The 25,322-nt window shown below is 39.0% G+C and overlaps 5 protein-coding genes across 8 annotated transcripts; 4 read left to right on the top strand and 1 right to left on the bottom strand.

The window, feature by feature from the left end:
- The first annotated feature begins 769 nt into the window (after positions 1-769).
- On the top strand, positions 770-1,328 carry LOC108070299 (SOSS complex subunit C homolog). Its single transcript, XM_017160719.3, has 2 exons — positions 770-1,007; positions 1,065-1,328. The coding sequence occupies exons 1-2, from the start codon at positions 882-884 to the stop codon at positions 1,326-1,328; spliced, it is 390 nt and encodes a 129-aa protein (XP_017016208.1). The 5' UTR covers positions 770-881.
- Positions 1,329-1,339: 11 nt separating this feature from the next.
- Mettl5 (Methyltransferase like 5) lies at positions 1,340-4,716 on the top strand. The gene is made up of 2 exons (XM_017160718.2): positions 1,340-1,827; positions 4,465-4,716. The coding sequence occupies exons 1-2, from the start codon at positions 1,340-1,342 to the stop codon at positions 4,616-4,618; spliced, it is 642 nt and encodes a 213-aa protein (XP_017016207.2). The 3' UTR covers positions 4,619-4,716.
- LOC138913165 (uncharacterized) lies at positions 1,836-3,904 on the top strand. Its single transcript, XM_070215784.1, has 3 exons — positions 1,836-3,258; positions 3,333-3,346; positions 3,402-3,904. The coding sequence occupies exon 1, from the start codon at positions 2,754-2,756 to the stop codon at positions 3,171-3,173; it is 420 nt and encodes a 139-aa protein (XP_070071885.1). The 5' UTR covers positions 1,836-2,753; the 3' UTR covers positions 3,174-3,258; positions 3,333-3,346; positions 3,402-3,904.
- On the bottom strand, positions 4,639-7,067 carry Aldh7A1 (aldehyde dehydrogenase 7 family member A1). Its single transcript, XM_017160717.3, has 2 exons — positions 6,945-7,067; positions 4,639-6,337 (listed from the first exon to the last, which is right to left on the bottom strand). The coding sequence occupies exon 2, from the start codon at positions 6,334-6,336 to the stop codon at positions 4,714-4,716; it is 1,623 nt and encodes a 540-aa protein (XP_017016206.2). The 5' UTR covers position 6,337; positions 6,945-7,067; the 3' UTR covers positions 4,639-4,713.
- A 453-nt stretch (positions 7,068-7,520) lies between these two features.
- On the top strand, positions 7,521-21,865 carry LOC108070300 (uncharacterized). Of its 4 annotated transcripts, XR_011418756.1 has the most exons (8): positions 9,040-9,234; positions 9,293-9,396; positions 9,816-9,897; positions 9,956-10,717; positions 11,164-11,575; positions 11,667-12,118; positions 21,447-21,677; positions 21,742-21,865. XR_011418756.1 is itself a non-coding variant. In XM_017160720.3 (7 exons), the coding sequence occupies exons 1-7, from the start codon at positions 9,160-9,162 to the stop codon at positions 12,956-12,958; spliced, it is 2,625 nt and encodes an 874-aa protein (XP_017016209.2). In that variant the 5' UTR covers positions 9,040-9,159; the 3' UTR covers positions 12,959-13,271. The 4 variants fall into 4 exon arrangements, 3 of the variants coding, with proteins under 3 accessions (XP_070071779.1, XP_017016209.2, XP_070071780.1); XM_017160720.3 differs by lacking the exons at positions 21,447-21,677; positions 21,742-21,865 and adding an exon at positions 12,234-13,271 and having other exon boundaries at positions 11,667-12,131; XM_070215678.1 differs by lacking the exons at positions 9,040-9,234; positions 9,293-9,396; positions 21,447-21,677; positions 21,742-21,865 and adding exons at positions 7,521-7,865; positions 12,234-13,271 and having other exon boundaries at positions 9,801-9,897; positions 11,667-12,131.
- The last annotated feature ends 3,457 nt before the right edge of the window (positions 21,866-25,322 follow it).

Raw genomic sequence — 25,322 nt, 5'->3', positions numbered from 1 at the left:
GAGAGACGGACATGGCTAGATCGACTCGGCTAGTGATCCTGATCAAGAATATCTATAGTTTATAGGGTCGGAAACGCTTCCTTCTACCTGTTACATACTTTTGCACGAATCTAATACACCCTTTAACGGGTATAAAAACATATCTGAACATTTATAGCACATCCTATAACGAGTATGAATACATATTGCTGACTGGGGAAGAGCCTAACCTCCCGTACCCCACTCTCTGCTCTTACTACGCCTCTGCCTAGCCAATATTAATGTGGCAAATTCGTAAACAAAACCAAATTTTTGATGTTTTGGTAATTTATAACAACTGTGGAAGTTTATAGGAGTACATAGTACACTTTTATTTAATAGTAGTTATTATTTCCGAAGTGCCGAACATATTCTGAGACTTCGCTGCAAACATTGATGTTTTCGTACGCAGAAGAACTTAAATTTTGGCCCACTCATAGCAACCTGTTTGCGAACGCTTTTACGCTCATAACAAACTCCAAATAATTCAACAATAGCCAAAAATCAATGAGCATAAGCATTATTAAATTGATTTTGTACTAAACAGCTGACCAACAGTTAACCATAATTCAACAATTCAAATATTTCGTTTTAACTCAAATTTTCCTGATATGAGCATGTTTGTGGTGTATTATTTAAAAAAGCATTTGAACGAGATCGTAACTTGTAGAGCAAGTTCATCTTTTGCGTATTTAAATATAGCGGCATTTGACATTGGGAAATATCTTACAAACAGCCACACTGAGAAAACAATGTAACCGCAGGACGCAACGCGCGAAATGCCAGAAGCAGCGGCAGCACTACTTGCTAAGAAGTCTCCCCCAATAGTTTCGACTTTTTGACAATTAAACCTACACAATTTGATGGCTTTTCCCACCACAAGTGCGCAACAAGCTGAGACGAACCGCAAGATACTCGAGGAGATCCAGACGAAGAAGCAGCTGCTCGCAGGCGGAATCATAAACCTGGGCCTGAGCACCACGAGTCAGGTGAGTTCGGAATGGAATATGGCGATCCCTCGATGTTTATCCGGACCTATTTCCCAGATGCCCGCTCCCCAGTTACTGGGACAGCCAACGACAGTGACTCCCGATTTCCAGGTGGGCGTGGGCATTGCCTCCAATGCCACATCCACCACCCGCTCTGCATTTAATCCAACGAGCTCTACGACTCTGGGCTTCTTTGTACCTCAGGATTCGTATTTTGGAAACAGTTTTATACCCGTGCTGCCTCGCCTGGAGCCGCTGCCGTCGCCCGCGACCACGCCCACCACTCCGAACGCCCCTCCAAGCCATAGTATTAGCAAATAGTCGCAACCACAATGGCCCGGATGAAGCTCAGGAAGCTGGAGGAGTACCTGCAGGGCGTTGATGGCTTCGAACAGCCCAAGATCTTGCTGGAGCAATATCCCACTCCTCCGCACATAGCCGCCTGCATGGCCCATCATATGCAATCGCAGCACGGAGATATCGAGGGAAAACTGGTTGGAGATCTGGGATGTGGATGCGGAATGCTCAGCATTGCCTCCACTCTCCTAGGCGCCCAACTCACGGTGGGCTTTGAACTAGACGGCGATGCGGTGGACACATTCAGATGTAACGTCGTGGAGATGGAGCTGCCCAATGTCGATTGTGTCCGGGCGGATGTCCTGCAGTTGGCGAACAGCAAGTGGGAAAAGTCGTTCGACACGGTGCTGATGAACCCGCCATTCGGGACAAAACACAATGCTGGCCTGGACATGCGATTCCTGGAGGTGGCTCTCCGGTTGGCTAACAGCGCAGTTTACTCCCTGCACAAGACATCCACAAGGTTAGAGTACTCACTATTTTCAATTTATATTCAGAAAATATTTTAAAAACAAGGAATTTGTTGAATCAATGTTATATATAGTAATTTATATTTATATATTTATACTATTTATATACTGCACACCTGATATAAAACTTTGGTTCAGATTCAATGTTTTTTTATATTAATTTATATTATTTTATACTACTATTCATATACTACATACTTGTATAAAACTTGTGTTCAGTTTCAAAGGCAGATGGTCTTGGACATTTTCATAGCCCAATGTTTAAAGTGCACATAAGGGACGTTTCTTATTAATCCGGTCACGCAGACTACACTACCATTTTTATTGATATGCTTTCATTCTATTCCGAAAATGTCTTCCAATATTCTCTTTCAAAAGTTGATTCATAACGATTAAGATTTTTAGGTCGATCTAAATGTTTAATGTTACATAGTGCTTTGATCCGAGCTACCTAAAAACATGATTGGGTTTAAAATATCATTTAACAAGGATCGCTAAGGATATTTGTTTGCGACCTCGGCAACCCATTTTTTCAGTATTGTGTGGTGCTAGGTGTGATAATTGTAAAGAACTGCAAAAAAACGACGTTTAAAATAACCTTTCAAGTGAAAACTAGAATAATATCTTGATCAAGATATATTGAGGAGTCGATACAGTTATGTCCGTATGTTTCGATGCCGTTTGCAAGCTCAGTTTAAAAGTTTAAAAGTTTAGCAATCTAAAACTTTCACAGTTGTTCTTAAATATGTGTACGAAGATAAAGTTGATCAATTCTAGGCCAGTCGACCTAGCCATGTAAAAATACCATAGTATGCGAGTAACGGGTATAAAAATAAAAACATATATTTTCTTCTATACAAATACTCTTTGATGTGCAATATGCATATCTTTCTACTCTACAAGTAGCGGGTATAAACAGATGCGCGCTCTTTTGTTATTGGCACACAACAGAAACAATTGCTACCGCCTTTCCTTATTGTTGTTGCTCCTTTTGTTATTTTGTATGCTTTGCAAGCAGAATACTATAAAACGCAGCAGCAACATCAGCCAATGGAAGTCAGATGGAAAGATGGAACTTTACCGTAGCCTACTGATCGTAGCTGCGTTGCTTCTAGTGTCCTTTTCCGCCCAAGGGCAGAGGCTGGGTGATGGCCATTGTCGCCCCACCGTCATTCGAGTCCAAGTGGGTGGAACAGTGTGCGAGCGCCTCTGCTACCGTCGCGACTACCGAGGTCCGCCGCTCCTCTGCCGTCGCGTCTCCAGAGAGGGGATGGTGCCCGTCTGCGGCAACGGCTGCTGCCTCAGCGGTCCAAACTGCCTGCAGCTGCTTTACACCTAATGTCGGTTGTAAACGATCGATTGGATTCTGTGAAACATATTCAGAGAAATAAACACTGCACAATCGAACGATAATAAAGTAAAATGTAATATAATTATAATATTCCTAAAAATACAATTTAATTTAATTTATAAAAATAATTTTTATATGAAAGTCCAGATTGCACGCAATAGGTAGTTTAATTTAAAAAGACGTTATAAGTAAAATAATTATACCCGTTACTTGTAGAGTAAAAGGGTATATTGGATTCGTGCAAAAGTCCGTCTGGATGAGCGCTGAGATTCCGGAAACTATAAAAGCTAGAGGATTGGCATTAAGCAAACAGATTCTAGGGGTTCCTAAGCAGCGCAAGTTTGCTTCACGCCCCCTCTAACGTCCACAAATCGCACAAAAATACGAGGTAAAAAAGAAATGACGATCGCACCATCTACATACAAAAGTTTTGATATCATAAAAAAAGTGTTTTTGTTTTATATCACAAGGTTTTGTTTTGAACATCAACCACTTTTGCTATAATACTTATATTAACTATTCTAATAGGATTTAAATCAATATATTTTCATCGGCAAGGGCCAGACCAATTGGTTACTGTATCCCCTAGTAACGGGTATAAGAAGTTTAGAAATTTTGTTTCATAAAAAGTTTTTTGTTTTGGACGACTTTTTGTTTGGTTGAATACCAACCCTAAAGGTTTATTATACCCGTTACTCGTAGAGTCTGTGAAGAAGACGTTTCCGACCACATATAGTATATATATTCTAGATCAGCATCAATAGCCGAGTCCATCTAGCCATGTCCGTCTGTCCGTCTGTCCGTTTCTATGCGAACTAGTCCCTCAGTTTTAAAGCTATCGCGATTAAACTTTCCCAAAAGTCTTCTTTCTATTGTAGGTAGTGCACATGTCGGAACGAGCCAGATCAAACCACTATATCTTATGGCTCCCATAGGAATAATCAAAAAAAATAATAGAAAAACCATTGTAACTTTGTAGAAAGTAGGCGTTTTGATTTTTGACAATGTAAAAACAACATTTTAAGTAGGCATACCTGCAAGGGTTTATAAGCTTCGGCTGGCCGAAGTTAACTTCCTTTCTTGTTTTTCTTCAATTTAAATTTTTTTTTTTGTATTGTTATTATATGTCTACTCTTTTTGGGTTTCATAATAACTCATCCCAGAATATTACAAAGTTAATAAAACAATTTTATCATATTCATAGGAAAGACTTGAGATATGTTAAAGGTTTATTTTCTGGTTAATTTTTTACCTTTGTATTTTATTTCTATTTCGCCAGGTCCTACATACAGAAAAAGGCTCAAGAATATGGTGCGCGAGGCTCTGTGATCGCCGAACTTCGCTACAACATCGACGCAAGCTACAAGTTCCACAAACACAAGTCGAAAGATATCGAAGTTGATTTCTGGCGCTTCGACATCAGCAAGGAATAGAAATAACTAACTTGGTTGCATTTCATTTTGGACTTCATTTATATATTTTAAATTGTAGCAAATAGGAAGACATTAAAATTGATCATATATGTTTTCTACTCCACATTGAACACAACGCCTTGGGCGCAGGCCAATTCCCCAGAGTGATTGACTGTGATGGTGGCCCGTTTGCAATACTGCTTCCAGGCATCCGATCCGGATTCCCGACCTCCTCCAGTGGCCTTTTCTCCTCCGAAAGCACCTCCAATCTCAGCACCATTGGTGGTGGTATTGATGTTGACGATGCCACAATCCGAACCCCTGGCTCCGATCCATTTAAAGGCCTGTCCAATGTTCTCTGTGAAAATGGCAGAGGATAGGCCCTGCTCCACCTCGTTATTCCATTCAATGGCTTGGTCCACGGATTTGGCTTTGAGGATGTACACAATTGGCGCAAAGGTTTCGCGATGGACAACGCTGGCATCGTGGGGCAAACCTGTGATTACCGTGGGTTCTACGTAAAAGCCTTCTCGCTGGATAACCTGTCCTCCAAAGGCCACAGTTCCTCCCAAGGTTTTGGCTTCCTCGATGGCTGTTTTGTAATTTTCCACGTTTTGTTGCGTGTGCACAGGGCCCACCAGGGTTTGAGCATCAAGTTGGTGCCCAATCTTGGGTATAAGCTGTTTATATTTACCAACCAGTGCCTTCACAAACTGATCGTGCAGCTTTTCGTGCACTATTATCCGTCTGGTAGTCGTGCATCTTTGACCACTAGTGCCAATGCAACCGAACAGAGCTGCGTCCAGGGCCATTTTTACGTTGGCAGATTCGTCTATTATCAAGGCATTGTTACCACCCAATTCAAGGATAACCTTACCGAATCTGCGCTGAACTTCTACGCCCACATCTCGACCAGTTTGGCAGCTACCGGTAAAGGACACGAGGTTTACTCTTTTATCGGCCACCAAGGTCTGACCAACGTCGGTTCCTCCTTGACAAAGAGTCACTACTGGCGGAAGGTTATTCCTGCGAAGCACATCAGCCACAATTTTTGTAGTGGCTACCGATACCAAAGGCGTGCTTGGAGCCCCTTTCCACAGCACACTGTTCCCAGTTGTAAGAGCGATGGCAGCATTCCAGCCGAAGACAGCATTGGGAAAATTGTACGCCGAAATAACGCCCACCACTCCCACAGGTCGCCAGGCCTCTAGAATCGAGTGATCGGCCCGCTCCGAGTTGATCAGCTGACCGGAATAAATCCTTGAGAGGCCAACTGCATAGTCGCAGATATCTATGAACTCCTGAACCTCCCCCTGACCCTCGCTGTAGATTTTGCCCACTTCAAGGGAGACTAGTTTTCCCAGAGGCTCCTTGTACTTCCTCAGTTCGTCACCGATTTGGCGTACTATTTCACCTCGAACGGGAGCTGGAACCTGTCGCCATTGCTTGAAGGCTTCCACTGCCAATCCGATAGTCTGCTCAACTTCCTGGACATTTCCCTGACGCACTGTGGCTATAGGTCGGCCAGTTCCGGGATCGTAACTGGTGATGGATGAACCCCGACCCTGCCATTGACCGGAATAAACACCTGGATTATCGCGTTCCAAGCCCAATTCCTTCAGGAAACTGTATTCCGGTTGGTCGATCAGGAATGCGGAGGACGATGAGTAGTTGGCGGATCCGGTGATCAGTCCGCGGGGCAACGCCAGCCTCGAAAGATTTTTCAAATGTGCCAGCATGCTAGATAAATAAGAAAGATAAAATATTTGCAGTCATTTGTAAGTAATTGACTTAAAACAAGAAGGGAAGCACTTGGTTAAGGGCCAGCCGAAGCTAATATACCCTTGCAGATCATTCCTATTAACTTACAAAAACATTAAATTCAGCTCTTCAATATAGCCGTCCGATTTTTGTCAAAATAATTCGAAATTCGGAAATATTTCAAAAATAATATTCCCAAGAGTATAAGGTAATATTTCAAAAAACACCGAAGATACATTTTTTTTCGTAATTTTTTCCGATTTATTTAATGAGAGCTATAAGATATAGTTGTCCGTTCCCGACTTATATACTACCTACGTACTTTCACTTTCATTTGCTTTGGTTAAATCTGTAGAAATCAAATTGAAATTAAAATTATGGAAAATTAAGAAACTAGGTTTTTTAACGAAAAATTTTTTCTTCTGGCGCAGGCGAACGAGAGGAGATTTATGGATTACTGATTACGACCTGATACCATTCTTATCGAGCGATAACAGCTCCGTCTGATTTCTAGTCACTAGCTGGAAAGTTTTTTAGATCCCCAGCAGAGCGGATCTACTGATAGCATCACAATTGAGTGACTTACTTAGTAGGTGCCCGGATTCAAAGAGCGACTGCCCGAGTCACAAGTCAATTATCAACTGAGGGAAGATTTGAATGCTGAACCAGCGGGACGATTTGGCTTTTGTGGGCAGCTTATCGCAGGCGCAAACAGAATTAATGCAAAGAGAGAGGGTGGGGAGCTCAGTTCGCGTCTTATCAATAAAATTATAGAAAATGAGAGGTTGAGTGCAGCATGCATATAGAATTAAAGCATACTTTCAGAGGGTTATTGGAAAAGAAAATTACATTTTTCAATTTTATCATGAGTTTGTTCCTTTAAAAGCTTAGGTATTGGATATAAATATTAATCAGTTTTTCAATACTTTTATTCCCGTTACGCATAGAGTAAAAGGTTATATTGTACTCGAAAAAAATTAAATGGCCGCTGGATGGAGCCAGTAGCTTTGACGACTGCATATCTCACTCTCCCTCGCCGTCCTTTAGCTGAGTAACGGTTATCTGAGAGTCGAAGTACTGGACTATAATAATAAGAGACATTTTTATACCCTTGTAGAGGGTATTATAATTTCAGTCAGATGTTTGCAACGCAGTGAAGGAGACGTTTCCGACCACATAAAGTATATATATTCTTGATCAGCACCAATAGCCGAGTCTATCTAGCCATGTCCGTCTGTCCGTCTGTCCGTCTGTCCGTTTCTATGCGAACTAGTCTCTCAGTTTTAAAGCTATCGCGATGAAACTTTCCCGAAGGTCTTCTTTCTATTGCAGGTAGTACATATGTCGGAGCCAGCCGGATCGGACCACTATATCTTAAGGCTCCCAAACAAATATAAGAAAATTCATTGTAACTTTGTAGGAAGTAGGCGTTTTGATTCTTGACTACTTAAAAACAAAATTGAAATAAATCGAAACGCTGAATCTGGAATCCCTGGAACTGCACCGAGTGAGTATTCTTTTATCTACAAGGGTATATAAGCTTCGGCTGGCCGAAGGTAGCTTCCTTTCTTGTTTGAAACTACGTTATGTAAATCAAAGCAAAAAATTTAAATAAATTGATCATTTCTGTATGCCCAATACACTGTGCAACATTTTTATACCCGTTACTCGTAGACTAAAAGGGTATATTGAATTCGTGCAAAAGTATGGAACAGGGAGAAGGCAGCGTTTCCGACCCTATAAAGTATATTAATTCTTGAACAGGGTGACTAGCCGAGTCGATATAGCCATGTCCGTCTGTCCGACTGTCTGTCCGTCTGTCTGTCCGACTGTCTGTCCGTCTGTCTGTCCGTCGGTCTGTCCGTCGGTCTGTCCGTCGGTCTGTCTGTATGAACGCTGAGATCTCGGAAACTACAAAAGCTAGAAGGTTGAGGTTTTCCACACATATTCTTAGGCTTCCTACGCAGCGCAAGTTTATTTCAGCCGAACGCCACGATTTTAAAATTTGTCAGGCGCCCACACCTTTAAAGATTTCCGAGAAGTATAAATGATATAAATGATATTTTGTTGTATCGAAATGTTGAAGACATTTTTCAAATCGGACCTTTCATTAAAAAGTTATACGCAAGTTAACTCGCGCTCCCTTTAGCCGAGTGACAGGTATTAGATAGTCGGGACAACAACCCGACTAAGCGTTCTCTCTTGTTAGGGTTAAAAAAGTGACCGCAATTCTGATTTCATGGGCGGAAAGTACTTATCGAAATAAGCTTAAAACCATTTGGGTTTCTCTGGCTTAGCTCACGTTTACCTATTATAGCGAGTTAAAGTTTTACATGCAAAATTTATTTGTAACGGCCATATCTTGTGAACCGAAAAAATTTTACTATCAAGTCTTTAGTGATTATGTAGCTATGAACCCAAGGAACTAAATTGGAAAATGACTTAATGAATGTAGAAGACATTTTTCAAATCGGACCATTCATTAAAAATGCGCATTTGAAAAAATGTATATATCCATCTCCCTCGCACTCCCTTTAGCTGAGTGACGGGTATTAAATAGTCGGGACACCAACCCGATTATAGCGTTCGCTCTTGTTAAATATGTAAATATCTTAACTATCTTTATAAAAAACTATCGCTCACTGTTTTGGAGATATCGGCTTTCTATTGCACTTATCCTTTTGTTACCCTGACAACAGGTGAATTAAATAAACTGTTTGTTCGTTAGCACATATTAGGCAGATATTTTGTTATTTGAATCAGTTCTTTAAATTTTTTTTATTTATAAACTAAATTTTATTATGGAGGTACTTGAAGAAGGAAATTTAATGGATAGAGTGCCGATTTTATTACAACGCGATCTAGAGTTTTACCAGGTAAAACCCAGTTAGGTTTCCTCTGTCGGCAATTACATAACTCATCTCCAATAAACAGACACATCAAAGGGTGCTTCAGGAACCAATTTGCTCTGGAGTTGTAGGTGGAAAACTGGATTTCCCACGCTACGCATCCTTTGCAGCCATTAAATTAATAAGATGGTAGGTATTCCAAGTTGTTATGAATCATGATTTAAGTTTTGTTCCTTTCCCTGGAAATAAGTTTTTAAGCCGCTGCTTAAGCTGTTAAAGACCACTTTAACAACAGGTCTTATCGACAGTCTGTTAAATATTACCTATAACCTTTAAAAGTTGAAAAAGACGTGAGGAAGTCAGTAAGATGCAACGGGTTTCACTTTAGCAAATATCTGTCTCATTTGTCGGACCTGGCATAGTCGTTTAAATAAAACTAGATAATTTCTTACATATATGTTATGGTAAAAAAACATAAAGATATCTCATTCCAAAGGTATGAAAATGTTTAATGTTAAATAAAATAAGTTTTCTATGCCATTGTGTCCTGGATGAGCCAAAAAGTTCCATGAAAGTCTGACCTTCGGAACTAGAATCTATTTACACAGGTGGGAAGATGAGTACTTTGCCTCTTATCGAAAGCCCTCTGGACTTTTGCACACCGAAAAGGAAATGAATGAAGGAGATTTTGTAAGATATTATTTATAACATTCAATAGTTGTTAAATCAAAAGATTTGCTTTCCCTAGACAAATGTAACCGTAAAGACTTCCGACCCGGATAAGTTCGTGCAGCTGGTCACCAAATCCGCTGATTTACTACTGGAGCACGTTCATCGGCTGTCTCAGGAGTCCTTGGATCATGCCGATTTATCTGTCCTTACTGCCACTATTGGAGCTGCTTCACTGGTCAAGAATTCCCTCAGTGTTTATATGCAAGCAGCAACCACAACTATATGTCCCCCAAAAGGCGATGAAAAGGGAGGAGCTCTTAAGCTCAGTTTCAAGCAATATTCCCAGATGTCAGAAGCTTTGGCCGAACGACTCCTGGATCTCCACTGCCGATTGCTTTTACTCTATATAATGCAAGATGCCGATTGTCTGCATTGGGAGGATACCCAACCGTTCTTCGAGTCGGAAAGAGGTTCCTATACCGTTCAGATGTGGTGGCACTATATGAGGGGCTCCAAAACCGACTTGTGGAATTCGGTGCCACCAAAAATGGCTCAAAAGATATTCGCCGGAATGCTGAACGAAACGCTGAGTGTACTGACTGTACGATATACCCAGATAGTAACGAGTGTGGCTAGATCCACGCTCCATCTGGTGGATATTTGCAATATGTTACTCTGCATAGCCGAACTATTGCCCCATATTTGTGAGAGTGGTGAGGCTTATGTGGGATTGCAGCTCAGTAACCAGAGTGTTATTATAAGGGATATACACGCCAAGTGCAGGGAGCTCTTCTACTGTCTCCTCCTCAGGGGGTCACCAGTAGGTGTTCTTTCGAAGGTAGGAAATTTAAATTTAAATAATTCGATATAAATACATCTCCAGACGAGTCGATCTAGCCATGTCCGTCAGTCCGTCTGTCTGTCTATCTGTCCGTATGAACGATAAGATCTCGAAAACTAAAAAAGCTAGAAAGTTGATTAAACTGATTAATCACACATATTCTTCGGCTTCCTACGCAGCGCATTTCGGTTTCAACGCCATCTCTCCATCTCCCTCGCACTCCCGTTTGCTGCGTAACGGGTATCTAATAGTCGAAAAAGGTCCCCTTTTTTTATACGTTATGATAGATAACATTAATTTATTCAAAGCTAAATCAAATTTATATGCTTTTGCTACGATATTTAATAAATTCCTTTCATCAGATATAAATACTAGTTTAGTAAGTGAGTGTCTTACATTTGGTTAGTTTTGTGTTTGAACCAAATATGTATTATTTTTTTTAGGTTTTTCGAAAGGGCTTGGACAACATGGAAATGTTTAGCTCTCGTCACGGATTACCAAGTGCCTGGATTATTTTCGCTCTTCCCAGATATTTTCCCAAGGAGCAGTCCTGTCAGTGGGTCACCGAGTTCTCCGATCTTTCCACCAACACGGCTATTTCCTTGGACTTGAGGGTTTTACTTGCCTTTCCCGAGGCAGATTGGTCGTACCTGTTGAAGATTCTATTGATGAGAGATGCCTTTCTCACGGGAATTATAATGCGCCATCTGATGCAGTATTTACCCTCTTCGGAAAACTTTAAAAACGTAGCAAAGATTTCGTTTACCTGCGCAGAGGGTGCCCCTCAAAAATGCGAGGCTTTCTTGTGTCGCGGCGAGTGCTTCAATGTCACCGATTCTATAGCTGGGGATATAGGTGAGACAATTATAAAGTTTAGAACCTATTTAAAAATTTTAAATGAGAATATCTAATATTTTCTATGGGTTTGTATTACTTATTTGAACAGATCCCGTGGGTCAATCTAACTATCAGATAGTCCTATCACTTACTTATTTAGTGGTAGCTGTTGGCAAGGCGGTGGATATTAGGTCCTGTCTGATCAAAACCCTGGAGGAACACGCGATCGCTGGCTGGAGCGATTGCCTAGACAAAAGACAGGTGTGGAACCAAAAGCGAACTCCCTGGCTGGAAGCCATCATGCACTTTGTATATCCTGTTCTCGACTGTGTGGTGGATATGTTGGTTAATGCCGTGGAAAATGGAGCGAGCATGTATCAGGCCATGTCTTTGGCTCTAACCTGCGTCTCTGAGATCTGGGACTGCCTTCCCGAGGGGCTGTACAAAATAGCCTCCTTGCTTCAGGATATCATACCGGTTTCGACAAGGCCTTTGGGGGATTCCGTTCTATTGCAGGTGGTATTTGCAGCCCTCTATACAGAACTGATTAAAACAGCGGAGGTGTATGAACAAGGTGAGTTAATATTTTCTTTTTTATGATACAATATTTATGGTAAAAAATGGTAAAAATCGTAAATAATTTTTTGATTGCCTCTGAACATTTAAATATTTTCAGCTAAAAACGAGGAAAAGGCTGCCATATGTTATTCGATATCGGAGGCCATTTGCTCAATTGACGAGGACGACAAGCACACGGATCAAATCGAATTGTTTCTTAAACAGGCCAAGGAGAGTATTAATTTGGACACGGATTTTGGAGGAACAGCGGGTAGCAATAATCGGGGGGCCGGAGGAATGAGTGCTGTAAGTACCATCAAAATGGATGACTTGGCCTTGACAAATGCAGAATCGGATCGCCTAAGCCACAGTCCACCGAACAATTATGCCATGGAGCTGGATGTGGGTATCGCAGATTATATAGCCGAAGTCCTAGTCAGCGATGTTTTGACCACAAATATTGGAAAACAGGCTCTAAAAGTGGTTTATAACTATTTGAAATTCAACAAAGACTGGTTGCTTGAACAGCTGGGGACGAGTGACAATGATCCGAGTCCTTTTCAAGGCATTCAGGGTCAGAACATCAAGGAGGCCAAGACCTCTGTTCTAAGGTCCATGTTTTTCATTGGGAATACACCATTCGACCAGCTGCTCACTGGCTCTTTGAAAATAGACTACGTTAGTTGGCTGCAGATGCCGTTGTCTTTGAATCCGGAAAGGACCTGGTTGCATTTAACCAGACGCTGCGACTTCCAAGAGGATGCCAAGCTGTCTCTGCCCGAGGTGGCTATGGTGGCCGGGATTACCAAGATAATGAAGCGGCGCAAGGAGTTTCCCAAGTGAGCCACGCGGGAAGTATCATGCACTCAGAAAAATATAGTGAAATAGACTTTAGGAGAATATAAGTAGTCAGTAGTAGTTTTCTTAAAACGCTTAAAATGATCAGAATAGGTCGAGAAGTACCTTGTATAGCTGTTAAAATATATCAAATAAAATCACGGAAAAAATAAGAATAACCAATACACTTATTTTCAAAATAATATAGCCGAGTTACTAAACAGATTTTCAAGAAGAATATCTTTTTTAAATTAAATTTAAATTTAAAAGTTTTTGGTTTTGGAAAAATGTAATGATACATTTTTGTTAATTCTATTAAGCAATATTTGAAAAGGCCTGACAAAAAAAATCGTATCTTTTATATCTTCGATGTCTGTATATCTATATATTTTAACAGGAACATTGTTCCTGGAACATACAAACTGAACCCCTTAAACAAAGTAATTAAAAAATTGATAAAGCTTACACAGCTTGGTTATATTAATAAAATGTATTTTATTTCAGTCCAAAGTTTTTTATTTCAGTCCAGAAACTTTTGTTTTTACCTTTAAGAAAAATATATTTTAATTACATTTAAGGTCCCGAGGTTCCGAGGACGACCTTTATAATTTTTTATTCCAACTGAGAAATTTAAGGAAATTACATTTTCTGAGTGTGAGGCAGCGGTGAATTATGTCGTAGATGGTGGCGACAGCGGAGGGATTCATCGGGGGCGGCCTCCCACTTTGGATGTCATTAACGCCGCATAATGCAAACAAGTCTGACGATAGGCACCTTAGCAAATGCACAGCACAATAAGCAGAGGGGCTAAAAAAATATTTACTCGAGCTCCCCCTTGAATTTTGCCCCGTTTAATATATGAGGTTGAGGGCGGTGTGGCTGCCGAAAATGTTTTTGTCCATATTCTGCGTACTCGCCTGGCACTTGGCAATTGCTCAGCTTTGCTTCTGGTCGCCTTTTGAGCTTCTTTTCGCCTCCTGCCACTCCGCTTCTCATTCAGCCAGTTATGAAAATTACTGAAACGTGGCCAAGGGCGGGTGAGGGTGCTGGGCAGGACTAGCAGGACGAGAGCACGCACACACAGGACGACACCAGCAGTACCAAGAACATGTCGGCATCACACACAGGACAACGTGACAAATAAAATCAAGCTAGCATTGGTAACAAGACCTGCAGGACTTTAAAGACTAGGTTAATGCGCTACGCTGCGTTCAGTGATCGCTGCCAGGATGTATTTGAAATTAAAATCTTAGAACACTTCTTTTAATTTAAATAATTTGCCTGATTACACTATGCAGCATCAAAAATTAACCTCGATAAATGCTATATTTTTGGATTCGTTACGAATTCCCAAGTTAAACTGCGTTTTCCAAAGAGTTCCCCGACGCAAGGATTCTTAGCAAAAGGACCTCAAAGTTCGAAAAATGCTGAAATTGGCCAACTTTGCGGAGCTCTCAGAGGCAAATGGATGCATGGCTTGGTTTGAAGTTAAAGTTTTTAAAAAGATACACCCTTTATCTTTCAAACCCCATACATAAAATAATTTTAGGATTTTTTTTAAGGCAGAAATAAATTTCAAAAAACATAGTCAAAAAACTGAAAAACATACAGCTGCGGTCAAAATAGTAGTAGTGTCGCCGCCTTGTGTATTTTAAAAGTTTGATGTTGTAATTTTTTCTTATCCAATTAGTCTAATAGGAAAATTATAATCAATACAATATTACCAGGAAAAGATCAATTACAACAACAAACTTTTAAATACACAGGGCGGCAACACTACTATCATTTTGACCGCAGCTGTATACTTTTATGTTTTTTGACTATGTTTTCTAGAACTTGTTTCTGCCTTAAAAAAAATCTTAAAAATTTTGTAAGTATGGGGTTTAAAAGATAAAGAGTGTATCTTTTATAAAACTTTAGCATCTAACCAAACCATGAATCCGTTTGCCTCTGAGAGCTTTAGAAAGTTGGCCAATTTCTGAATTTTTCGAACTTTGAGGTCCTTTTGCTAAGAATCCTTGCGTCGGGGAACTTTTTGGAAAACGCAGTTTAACTTGGGAATTCGTAACGAATCCAAAAATATAGCATCCATCGAGGTAAATTTAAAAAGCACTAAAAATGCTGCACAGTGTTATCTCTGTAAATTCACTAAATTTGAACACCAACATATTATAAAAAAGCACTAAACTACATATATGCAAGCAAGTACACCGAGAATATTAATATATTTTGATCAACAAAACAGCAAAATTGTAAAAAATTATCCGCAAATAAATATAGTTTTTATAGTTTTCATAGTAGGTACATTTAGAGAATGGGAATAATAAATAAATAAAATGTACAAAAAAAAAGAATATAACTGTTAAAAACGTACGTTTAGGTCTACATAAAAAATATAAATACCAAAGCAATATTTCTAAGTTAAAAATCTACGGAAATTCAATACAAAATTAAAAATTTTTAAGAATGATTTGAATTACTAACAATATTAAATAGTTGCGGTTTCCATAAATCTTAGTTTAAAAAAATAGATTTTTTGCGAAAAACATTTAAAAAGAAATAATCACGAGTGTCCTCTCGTAACAAATCAACTTAGCAGTTTCATATGCAGCGCCGCCCCATTGGCTGGCATTTGGCTACAAAGTCAGTGGCAGTAGAAAAAGCAGCCTCAGCGGCGACTCTGGATCCTGACTCCGAAAATAGAAACGATTGCTTTCGTCCTTTCATTCAGTTTCATTCAGTTGTCGCTGCTGGAAGCGTGCGGACGTCCGTTGTTTACAGCACGGTTATAAAGTCAAGTGGCAAAGTGGCACTTTACAAAAAATACAACAAAATTTAACAGAAAAAAAAGGAAAAATTTAAACCAAAACAAGAGGGAACGCTATAGTCGGGTGCCCCGACTATCAGATACCCGTTACTTAGCTAAAGGGAATGCGAAGGAGATGGAGATAAAAGCTTTGATCCGCCGTAACTTTTTAACGAATGGTCCGATTTAAAAAATTTCTTCTACATTTCGATAGGTATTGATAAACACAACAAAACTGCATTTTTACTTTTCCTAAATATTGAAATTTTTAAAATCGTATATAAGCGATTGTGGGCGTTAGAGGGGGCGTGGCACCCTTTTGAAACAAACTTACGCTGCGTAGGTACTCCTAGAATCTGCATGCAAAATGTCAATCTTCTAGCTTTTATAGTTTCCGAGATCTCAGCGTTCATACAGACAGACAGACAGACAGACAGACAGACAGACAGACAGACAGACAGACGGACAGACAGACGGACAGACGGACATGGCTAGATCGACTCGGCTAGTGATCCTGATCAAGAATATATATAGTTTATAGGGTCGGAAACGCTTCCTTCTACCTGTTACATACTTTTGCACGAATCTAATATACCCTTTTACTCTACGAGTAACGGGTATAAAAACATACAGAGGACGCACAACGTGCGGGGGTAAAGTGCAAATGGTAACGGTAATTTGCAGACATTAGTTGTCCCACAAACACATTCACAAACAGAGCGGGACCGGTGATTAAATGCCGTGGAAGGAGAGGTGCGAAAAGTGTCACATTACGCATACGCAGCGTAGCCCGAGTTAAATGCTGAAACTTAAAAGCACAACGAGCTGTTCGAGTTGGAATTGAAAATGTTTGTCGCAACGTTATTCGACCATTTAGTATGCCAAGCACGTAGCGGATTTTTGTGATGTGGATACGGTTCTTTGATTGTTTTATTAGCGATTCCTTTGGACAGAAACTAAACTGCCAGTTTCAAATACAAATATTTGGAGAAATGTATAACTTTTTTTAAATTATTTTTTATTAAAAAAGGCAAATTATTTTTAACGAAGTTTAATATAAAACACCAACTTTGAATTTTAGGTCATATTTCGTAAACGTAAATATTCTTAATGTAAATATAAAGTAAATAATTAATTAAAAATCAATATTTTATAGAGCCAAAACATAAAAAAATATATAGTGTTATTGCTTGGCATATTGATTTCAAAAATAACAACTTTCGGGCTGTAAATTAACACAACACAAGCTAGCTATGAGTCAAATGCAACTGCCAACGCAACGCGTTCTCCGAGGACGAGGACGTCACCATCACCGTAATCAGTCCGCAGAGCCGTGCGAGTGTTTACGTCCTGTGATAAGAGTTTTTGGTCTGCTGACTTCATTCGGTAAGCTCAAGTGCCCGGAAATCTATGCTAGTGAAATAAAATTTCTCACTACCCATGTGACCTCCCGTCTCGAGATAATGCCAATCATGATATGGGGTTATGGTGCATGGGAATGAATATGTGTATGAATGCATACGCACAGCTTTTGTGGCCCTTTTCGGAATGTTTACCCTTGACAAATCGAAGAAAATGCTTGTGCATTGAAACCGTAGCCTTAGGATTTGTCGAGTGCTGTGGCTTATTATATTTCTTGGCACTGAATGGGAACTGTACGGCTAAGATCTGAATAGGGACCTGTTCTTATTGGCTCCTTTTATTGCTCCTTTCAATACAAATTATTCCTTGGTTTTTTTTCGTAAGCAAAAGTTATTGAATTGTTTGGATAGACCGAGGAAAATAAATGTAACTTAAAGGCAGTAAAAACATAAATATTATGAAGGTTAGATACTATATTAAACTTTTGCTCACGTAGTTATCCTCAACAATTTGATTTCTATGTAAATGCTCGTTTGCATAAGTCAATAAATTCGGATGCAATTAAAGTTTTAGTTTGGTTTAAAATTGCATTCTGTGGAATATTCATTTGCATATATTTCATCGTGAATTTCATACAATTTAATTATTCTTTGTAGCCAGCTTGTGATTTCCTTTCTCTTGTTAAATTGAGATAATAGTTTTTGTAATTCAAGCTGGATTATGAATGCCAATATAATTTGATATTGTACAAAGTATAAAAGAGTAAATGCATTAACAACACAAATTTATGTGCATTAGCTGCATTTTTACAATTTAAATATTTTTATAATTTAACTACACCTCAAACTGAGGAAAACCAAAAAAAACTTTTCATCGAAATTTTGTGGCCATCTGCGGCAGTTATCAAAGTTGGCTTAAACGCTTATCACGGCCAATCATAACGATTTTTCAGCACCATCTGACATTTCCCTAATGCGCTTAAAATAGTGCACCCTCGTTTTTTTAGAATTTGATAAATTGCCCGGCTGCAGCATAACAAAAACTTTGGGTCAAGTTCAAACTAATTTCTTTGCAAATTGTTTGGGGTCTATTATACATGCAGTGGCACGCAGAAAAACAAAGTATAACATCTTGATTTAGTTCAAAAGTCCCGAAGAATGCAGGAGAAAGGAGGGGTTTCCAAGGAAATTCTCTGTCAGAGCCATTAACAAGGCATTGGCCTCTATGCAGCTTGCAGCTTGCAGCTCACATCTCGCATCCTGTGCCAAGAGCAGAGTTTCCCGCGTCCCGATTTTCCCCTTATCAGCAACTTTTCCATACGGTCGACAATGAGCTTTGTTGTTAGCCTTTTGGCGCCAGCCATTCGCCAAGTTTTCCTTCTTCCCCGGTGTCTATTTTCCCTCCATCGCTTTCAATTATCCAGATAATTTTTGCATGTTTTTTCGATTTCCGCTTTTTCGGTTTTTTCCGTTGACAGCATTTAATGTAATTGGTTTGGTTTTGGTTCTATAGTTGTATTTAAATGTGGGGCATATATATATCTAACTGGCTTAATCAGATTGGTTTTTCGCGGCTCGGCATAATAAAAACAACTTAATTAGATTGGGTATTTATCCGGGAAATGGGCGTGGGGTTTCCTTTGGGTCATATCTTACACATTGGAAGTGGATTTCGTTGAGACAAAATGGGAGACCGGACCCATAATGTGGTTAGAATATGAATATTTAAGGGGGTTGTTTGACAAATATTCCGAAGAGTGGTAAGAAACCCATAATGTGGTTAGAATATGAATATTTAAGGGGGTTGTTTGACAAATATTCCGAAGAGTGGTAAAAAATGTTGTCAAATTGTACACAGAAAAATAATAATCGAAAAACATAGAACGTTTGTTCATAGGAATAAGTCAATACCGATTGTTTTTAACTTTATGCACAATGATTTTAATTCAAAACAAGAGAGAACGCTATAGTCGGGTGGGTGTCCCGACTATCTAATACCCGTCACTCAGCTAAAAGGAGTGAGAACGCTGTACTCGGGTTGGTGTCCCGACTATCTAATAATCGTAACTCAGCTAAAGGGAGTGCGAGGGAGATAGATATATAAACAATTTTGATTGCGTATAACTTTTTAATGAATGGTCCGATTTGAAAAATGTCCTCTACATTTCGATAGGTATATATATACACAACAAAATTGCATTTATACTTCGCGGAAATCTTTAAAGATGTGGCGCAGGACACATTTTAAAATCGTTAGTGGGCGATTGTGGGCGTTAGAAAGGGCGTGGCGCTCGGCTGAAATAAACTTGCGCTGCGTAGGAAGCCCAAGAATATATGTGGGAAATCTCAACCTTCTAGCTTTTGTAGTTTCCGAGATCTCAGCGGACGAGCTCCACGCCCCCTCTAACGCCCACAATCGCCCACTAACAATTTTAAAATGTGTCTGGCGCCCACACCTTTAAAGATTTCCGAGAAGTATAAATGCAATTTTGTTGTGTATACTTATACCTATCGAAATGTAAAAGACATTTTTCAAATCGGACCATTAATAAAAAGTTATACGCAATCATAAAAATGGTATATATCCATCTCCCTCGCACTCTCTTTAGCCGAGTGACGGGTATTAGATAGTCGGGACAACAACCCGACTCTGTGTACCCTTATAAAAATGTTGTCTTAATTTTAAAAAGTTTTTTTCCTAATGTTAGCTTAGTTATTATAATAATTGCTTTTATTTAGTTTTTCTTAGGCAATCTTATATATAGACTTTGCCAACATAACACAAAGGATAATTCCGAAAAACTATTGATGTCTTCTCCGCGGCACAAGCTTTTAAGGCAAACATATTCCGATTTCGCGCTTTTAAGAAATCGTGATTCCCATCGTATAAACATAGTAATTAACTGCTAGGCTAGGTACATAAAGTAAATAAATAAATAAATTGTGGGTTAAAGTGGGCGTGTATAACAGGTATAAAACTGTTAAGAATTTTTGAGCAAAAACACAAATTATTTCACATTTTAAATCTCCATTAAATATTTCAACAGAATTCGCAATTTTAAATCTGTGGTTGGATGAACTTCCGCAAAACCCAATTCTATTTTTGTACCGAGCGATAAAGATATCTTGAACACTAAAAGTGGGACTTATTGAAAATTATTTAAAGAAAAATAGCTTAGAAAGAGTTAGAAGTATAACCGAAAATATATTTTACCTTGGGGTAAAATCTCAATGTTTTAGGTTAGCTCAAATAATTTTATGGGGTCTTGACAAAGTTCTTATTCCACCCTCGTTTCTTTTTATTGGTTTTGTATAACATTTTATGGCCCAAGCGTGGTAAACAAAAGAGCTCCAACTCAATAAATATGCTTATAAATATATTTGCCCAGACAAATCGCATTATTTTATAGGCTCGTTTACGGATAACATTCCTTGTTCGAACCCGCAGACAAGGACCCTTTACACAAACTTTCTTAAGTCATTTTTCATTTCAGTCATCTGCGGCGTCGGCGTTGATGTCTACATGCATGGATATCAGGCCGGTCTTTATATAATGTAGGCCAATGATCTAATATCCCCAAGAAATATAATAATGTCTGGTTAGTTTTTCAGCCGTGCTGGTTATGTTTGTTGAGATCAAATGGCTCTTAACTATTTTTCTGCAACTTCAGTGCTCAGAGTGGGTATTTTTATTTTTGATACCATTGTTTTAAGAGTCTTTCACCTAATATTTAACTATCTTAAGCAATAAAATCCCTCAAGAAAAAAAGTTAATGGTAGTTTCTCGTAGTTCCGCTAGATCACATAAAAAAAGATGTACAAACAATATTTTGGTATGTTTTTTTATTTTTATTCAGATTTCAAGTTGCGCATAACCAATTTATTCGGCAAAATTAAAGTTTTATTATACTTCAAAATATAAATATGTATCACCTAAATTGGTTAGGCGCAACACAAGATATAAATAAAAACACGAATATCACATAACAAATTTTTTAGTGGTCCAACTCTACCAGAAACTAGCATTCTCCTTCTTTGTATGTATATTATCAAAAAATTATTTTTTAAACTAGAATATAAATTATATTTTTCCTTCAAATTATTTTTACAGATTATATCTATAAATTAATAACGTTTCATCCAAAAAGCTTTTAGGAAAAAGATACCCTCATCAAGGGTTTTAAAATATAAGAGCTCCACTTTTTGACAAGCTTGCGTAAAAATGTTTATAATGTAAATTGGCTACCCCAAATATGTCTACAAGCGACTAAACATATCAATAATTATTTATGGATTCAATTTGTTACAGGGATAATTACCAGCGGAGATACTGCAGCTGCTTGGCCTGCTGGCGACTTTCAGCGATTTGTGGCGGGTGGCGACCCACTCCTGTTTATGCGGTCATCGGCATCTGCCTGATACTATATCCCCACAATCTGTGGCTTAGTTATGTGGCCGGAATGTTCCTGATACTTCTTGGGGTCCTTAGGCTCTGCACATTGCTCAGATTCAGCCCGTCAAAGGAAGAGGGACTTCTGCCGCAGTGCGACTTTGAAAAGTGATGGCAGACAACGAATATCTCTATTATTTGTTTTTAATGTTTGTTTGTTTTGTGTTGATAGGGTCTCCAGTTTTATGGATAATATGGAGGACGATTTTGCGGAGGTTAGTGCCTCGCAAGCGGCCTTGGATGACGAAGCGGAGGAGGAGGGCGACGACCCCCCTGTCATAGATGATGATGTTTGCTAATAGTTTAAGAGATAGCTTACTTGCCTGATGTTATGTGAGATTTTAAATTATTTAACAAACATTTACTTACAAAGAGGTTTCAATTGAAAAATATGTGCAATATGTTTTTCTGTTCTGGGAATCCAAGTGTGTGTTTGATACACCATAAAATGGAAAATATTCTACTGAATTGGTAATAGCAATAAAATCCTAACTTTTTTTCTTGTCTTGTACGTAGTAGAACTGTAACACTACCAATAGTAACAAAAAACCTTTGTTTGACAGCATTTCAGTCTTTGGTTTTGATATTATCGACTAGTCGTTTTTGATATTAGAAGAAAAGATGGTAATACTCTAGTTTACGGTCCTCACCCTCAAAATTCGCGAAAAAGTTATCCTCGACGGACCGCGAATTCTTAACAATTTACATGAAGAAATGAAGGCGCGGACTGCCATGGTTCACTTGTAACCGAATTTTAAAGTAGCGTGATTTGCTATAAAATTACAGTTGGCTTTTCTACGACCTGCTATAAAAACCATTTTCATAAGTTGTCAAAATAAAGTTAATTTTTTGGCCAAAAATCTGTAATTTCTTTCCTAGGACAGTTCTTAAAAGATTGAACTTTTCAACTAATTAAAAGTAAAATTTATTGGAATTTTATATAATATAGATAATTCAAACCAAAGTCGGGAAATTTTACGTACTTGTCGGTTTGTTATTTCTAAAAAATTCAATCCATTTTGATTCTACGTTCATCAAACAATCGATTTAAAAACAAGAGAGAACGCTATAGTCGGGTTGGTGTCCCGACTATCTAATACCCGTCACTCAGCTAAAGGAAGTGCGAACGCGGGTTGGTGTCCCGACTAATAATCGTAACTCAGCTAAAGGGAGTGCGAGGGAGATAGATATATGTAGATATTTTGATTGCGTATAACTTTTTAATGAATGGTCCGATTTGAAAAATGTCTTCTACATTTCGATAGGTATAAATATACACAACAAAATTGCATTTATACTTCTCGGAAATCTTTGTGGGCGCAGGACCAATTTTAAAATCGTTAGTGGGCGATTGTGGGCGTTAGAGGGGGCGTGGCGCTCGGTTAAAATAAACTTGCGCTGTGTAGGAAGCCAAAGAATATGTGTGGAAAATCTCAACCTTCAAGTTTTTATAGTTTCCGAGATCTCAGCGTTCATACAGACAGACAGACGGACAGACAGACGGACAGACAGACGGACAGACAGACAGACGGACAGACGGAGAGACGGACAGACGGACATGGCTAGATCGACTCGGCTAGTGATCCCGATCAAGAATATATATAGTTTATAGAGTCGGAAACGCTTCCTTCTACCTGTTACATACTTTTGCACGAATCTAATATACCCTTTTACTCTACGAGTAACGGGTATAACAAGAGAGAACGCTATAGTCGGGTTCGTGTCCCGACTATCTAATACCCGTCACTCGGCTAAAGGGAGCGCGAGGGAGATGGATACATAACCTTTTTTGATTGCGCATAACTTTTTAATTAATGGTCTGATTTGAAAATATCTTCTACGTTTTAAAAGGTATAAATGTACACAACAAAATTGCATTGCAACTTCTCGGAAATCTTTAAAGGTGTGGGCGCCAGATTTTACAATCGTTAGTGGGCGATTGTGGGCGTTAGAGGGGGCGTGGCGCTTGGCTGAAATAAACTGGCGCTGCGTAGGAAGCCCAAGAATATGTGTAGAAAATCTCAACCTTCTAGGTTTTGTAGTTTCCGAGATCTCAGAATCTCAGATCTCAGATCTCTCAAAATATTTGTTTTTTAAGTTAGTAACTTTTATTTTTTGCGTTTATGCCAAAAAATTGGACTTTTCCCCCAGTGTGCAGTGGACAATTTCATTACAAACATTTCTGTAAAAGCAGCAAGATGATCGAACCATTACTTTTTGAGATAAACGATCCGCATCAGAAAGCAACATGGTTTCGAGACGAACACATTTAAAGTAATGAAATGTATCTACTCCACAAGGAAGGTGGGTGTCGACATCCTGGTATAAGTTCCAAAATAGTTCAAATTTCTTTGTGAAACTTTCATAAAACATTTTTAAAGATTGAGAAATAAAAAAAATTGCATTGCACTGTCGAAATTTGCCGTCCCTGAAAATGACAAATCCGCCACTGATGGCAAAGTTAAGCTCTAATCTATTGTCCTTAAAACAAATACTGGCGTAATTGTGTGGATATGAACCGACAAATTAGAAGAAATAAAACAAAAATAACAAGAAAGGAAGCTACCTTCGGCCAGCCGAAGCTTATATACCCTTGTAGATAAAAGAATGCTCACTCGGTGCAGTTCCAGGGATTCCAGATTCAGCGTTTCTATTTATTTAAATTTTGTTTTTAAGTAGTCAAGAATCAAAACGCCTACTTCCTACAAAGTTACAATGAATTTTCTTAAATTTGTTTGAATATTCCTATGGGAGCCTTAAGATAAAGTGGTCCGATCCGGCTCTCTCCGACATATGTACTACCTGCAATAGAAAGAAGGCTTTCGGGAAAGTTTCATCGCGATAGCTTTAAAACTGAGAGACTAGTTCGCATAGAAACGGACAGACGGACAGACGGACAGACAGACAGACGGACAGACGGACAGACGGACATGGCTAGATAGACTCGGCTATTGGTGCTGATCAAGAATATATATACTTTATGTGGTCGGAAACGTCTCCTTCACTGCGTTGCAAACATCTGAGTGAAATTATAATACCCTCTACAAGGGTATAAAAATAGCTATTCATTACTCAGCTAACGAACTTTAAAACAAGAATAAACGTGGGCGCTAGCCTTAAAGGGCGTTTGTGGGCGTGGCAAACTTTAAGGTCAATCGATGTGTATTTCGCGGTTTGTGGGCGTTAGAGAGGGCGGGTATTTAATGTCATTCGAACGGTATTGAAGACACAAATATATTTCAGCTAAAATTTGTAATATAGCTTTAATTCGGGGGCGCCACAGCTTTTATCGGTTGGACGTGGCATATTAGCATGATAAACTTGCGCTAAATGGAAACTCTCTAGCTCCGGGATCTCAGCACTCACACGGACAGACGGACGGCTAGTGATCCTGATCATGAATGTATGTATACATTTTATAGGGTCGCTTTCTTTTACTTGTTACATACTATTGCACGAATACAATATCCTTTATTCTAAGGTCCGTTGTTAAATTTAAAGTAGGGGTAAAAGGAGTTTAAAGCTTTCTTTAAATTTAACAACTGGACGAGAAAACGGCCCTAAGAGTAAAGTGTATATATAATGGCTCAAGATCAATAGCCGAGTCGATCAAGCCGTATCTGTCTGTCTGTATAAAAGCTAAGATCACGGAAATTTTAAAAGCTTGAAAGTTTGTATTTATCGTGGAGGTTCTAGGGGCGCTGCGCAATTTCGTTACAAGACCAAATCTAAAAATCTCTTTCTCCCAGAAAA

This window comes from Drosophila takahashii, chromosome 3L, assembly GCF_030179915.1.
Source record: "Drosophila takahashii strain IR98-3 E-12201 chromosome 3L, DtakHiC1v2, whole genome shotgun sequence".
NCBI classification, from domain to species: Eukaryota; Metazoa; Arthropoda; class Insecta; order Diptera; family Drosophilidae; genus Drosophila; species Drosophila takahashii.
The sequence above is the reverse complement of the archived record's forward strand: the minus strand, read 5'-3'. Positions and strand labels throughout refer to the sequence as shown.

Coding starts and splice junctions, on each gene's coding strand:
- LOC108070299 (XM_017160719.3), top strand. CDS start 882: ATGGCTTTTCCCACCACAAGTGCGCAACAAGCTGAGACGAACCGCAAG. Junction 1,008..1,064: donor GCCTGAGCACCACGAGTCAG/GTGAGTTCGGAA, acceptor CCTATTTCCCAG/ATGCCCGCTCCCCAGTTACT.
- LOC108070300 (XM_017160720.3), top strand. CDS start 9,160: ATGGAGGTACTTGAAGAAGGAAATTTAATGGATAGAGTGCCGATTTTA. Junction 9,397..9,815: donor GCCATTAAATTAATAAGATG/GTAGGTATTCCA, acceptor CTATTTACACAG/GTGGGAAGATGAGTACTTTG. Junction 11,576..11,666: donor TTCTATAGCTGGGGATATAG/GTGAGACAATTA, acceptor TTATTTGAACAG/ATCCCGTGGGTCAATCTAAC.
- Aldh7A1 (XM_017160717.3), bottom strand. CDS start 6,336: ATGCTGGCACATTTGAAAAATCTTTCGAGGCTGGCGTTGCCCCGCGGA.
- Mettl5 (XM_017160718.2), top strand. CDS start 1,340: ATGGCCCGGATGAAGCTCAGGAAGCTGGAGGAGTACCTGCAGGGCGTT. Junction 1,828..4,464: donor CTGCACAAGACATCCACAAG/GTTAGAGTACTC, acceptor CTATTTCGCCAG/GTCCTACATACAGAAAAAGG.
- LOC138913165 (XM_070215784.1), top strand. CDS start 2,754: ATGCGCGCTCTTTTGTTATTGGCACACAACAGAAACAATTGCTACCGC.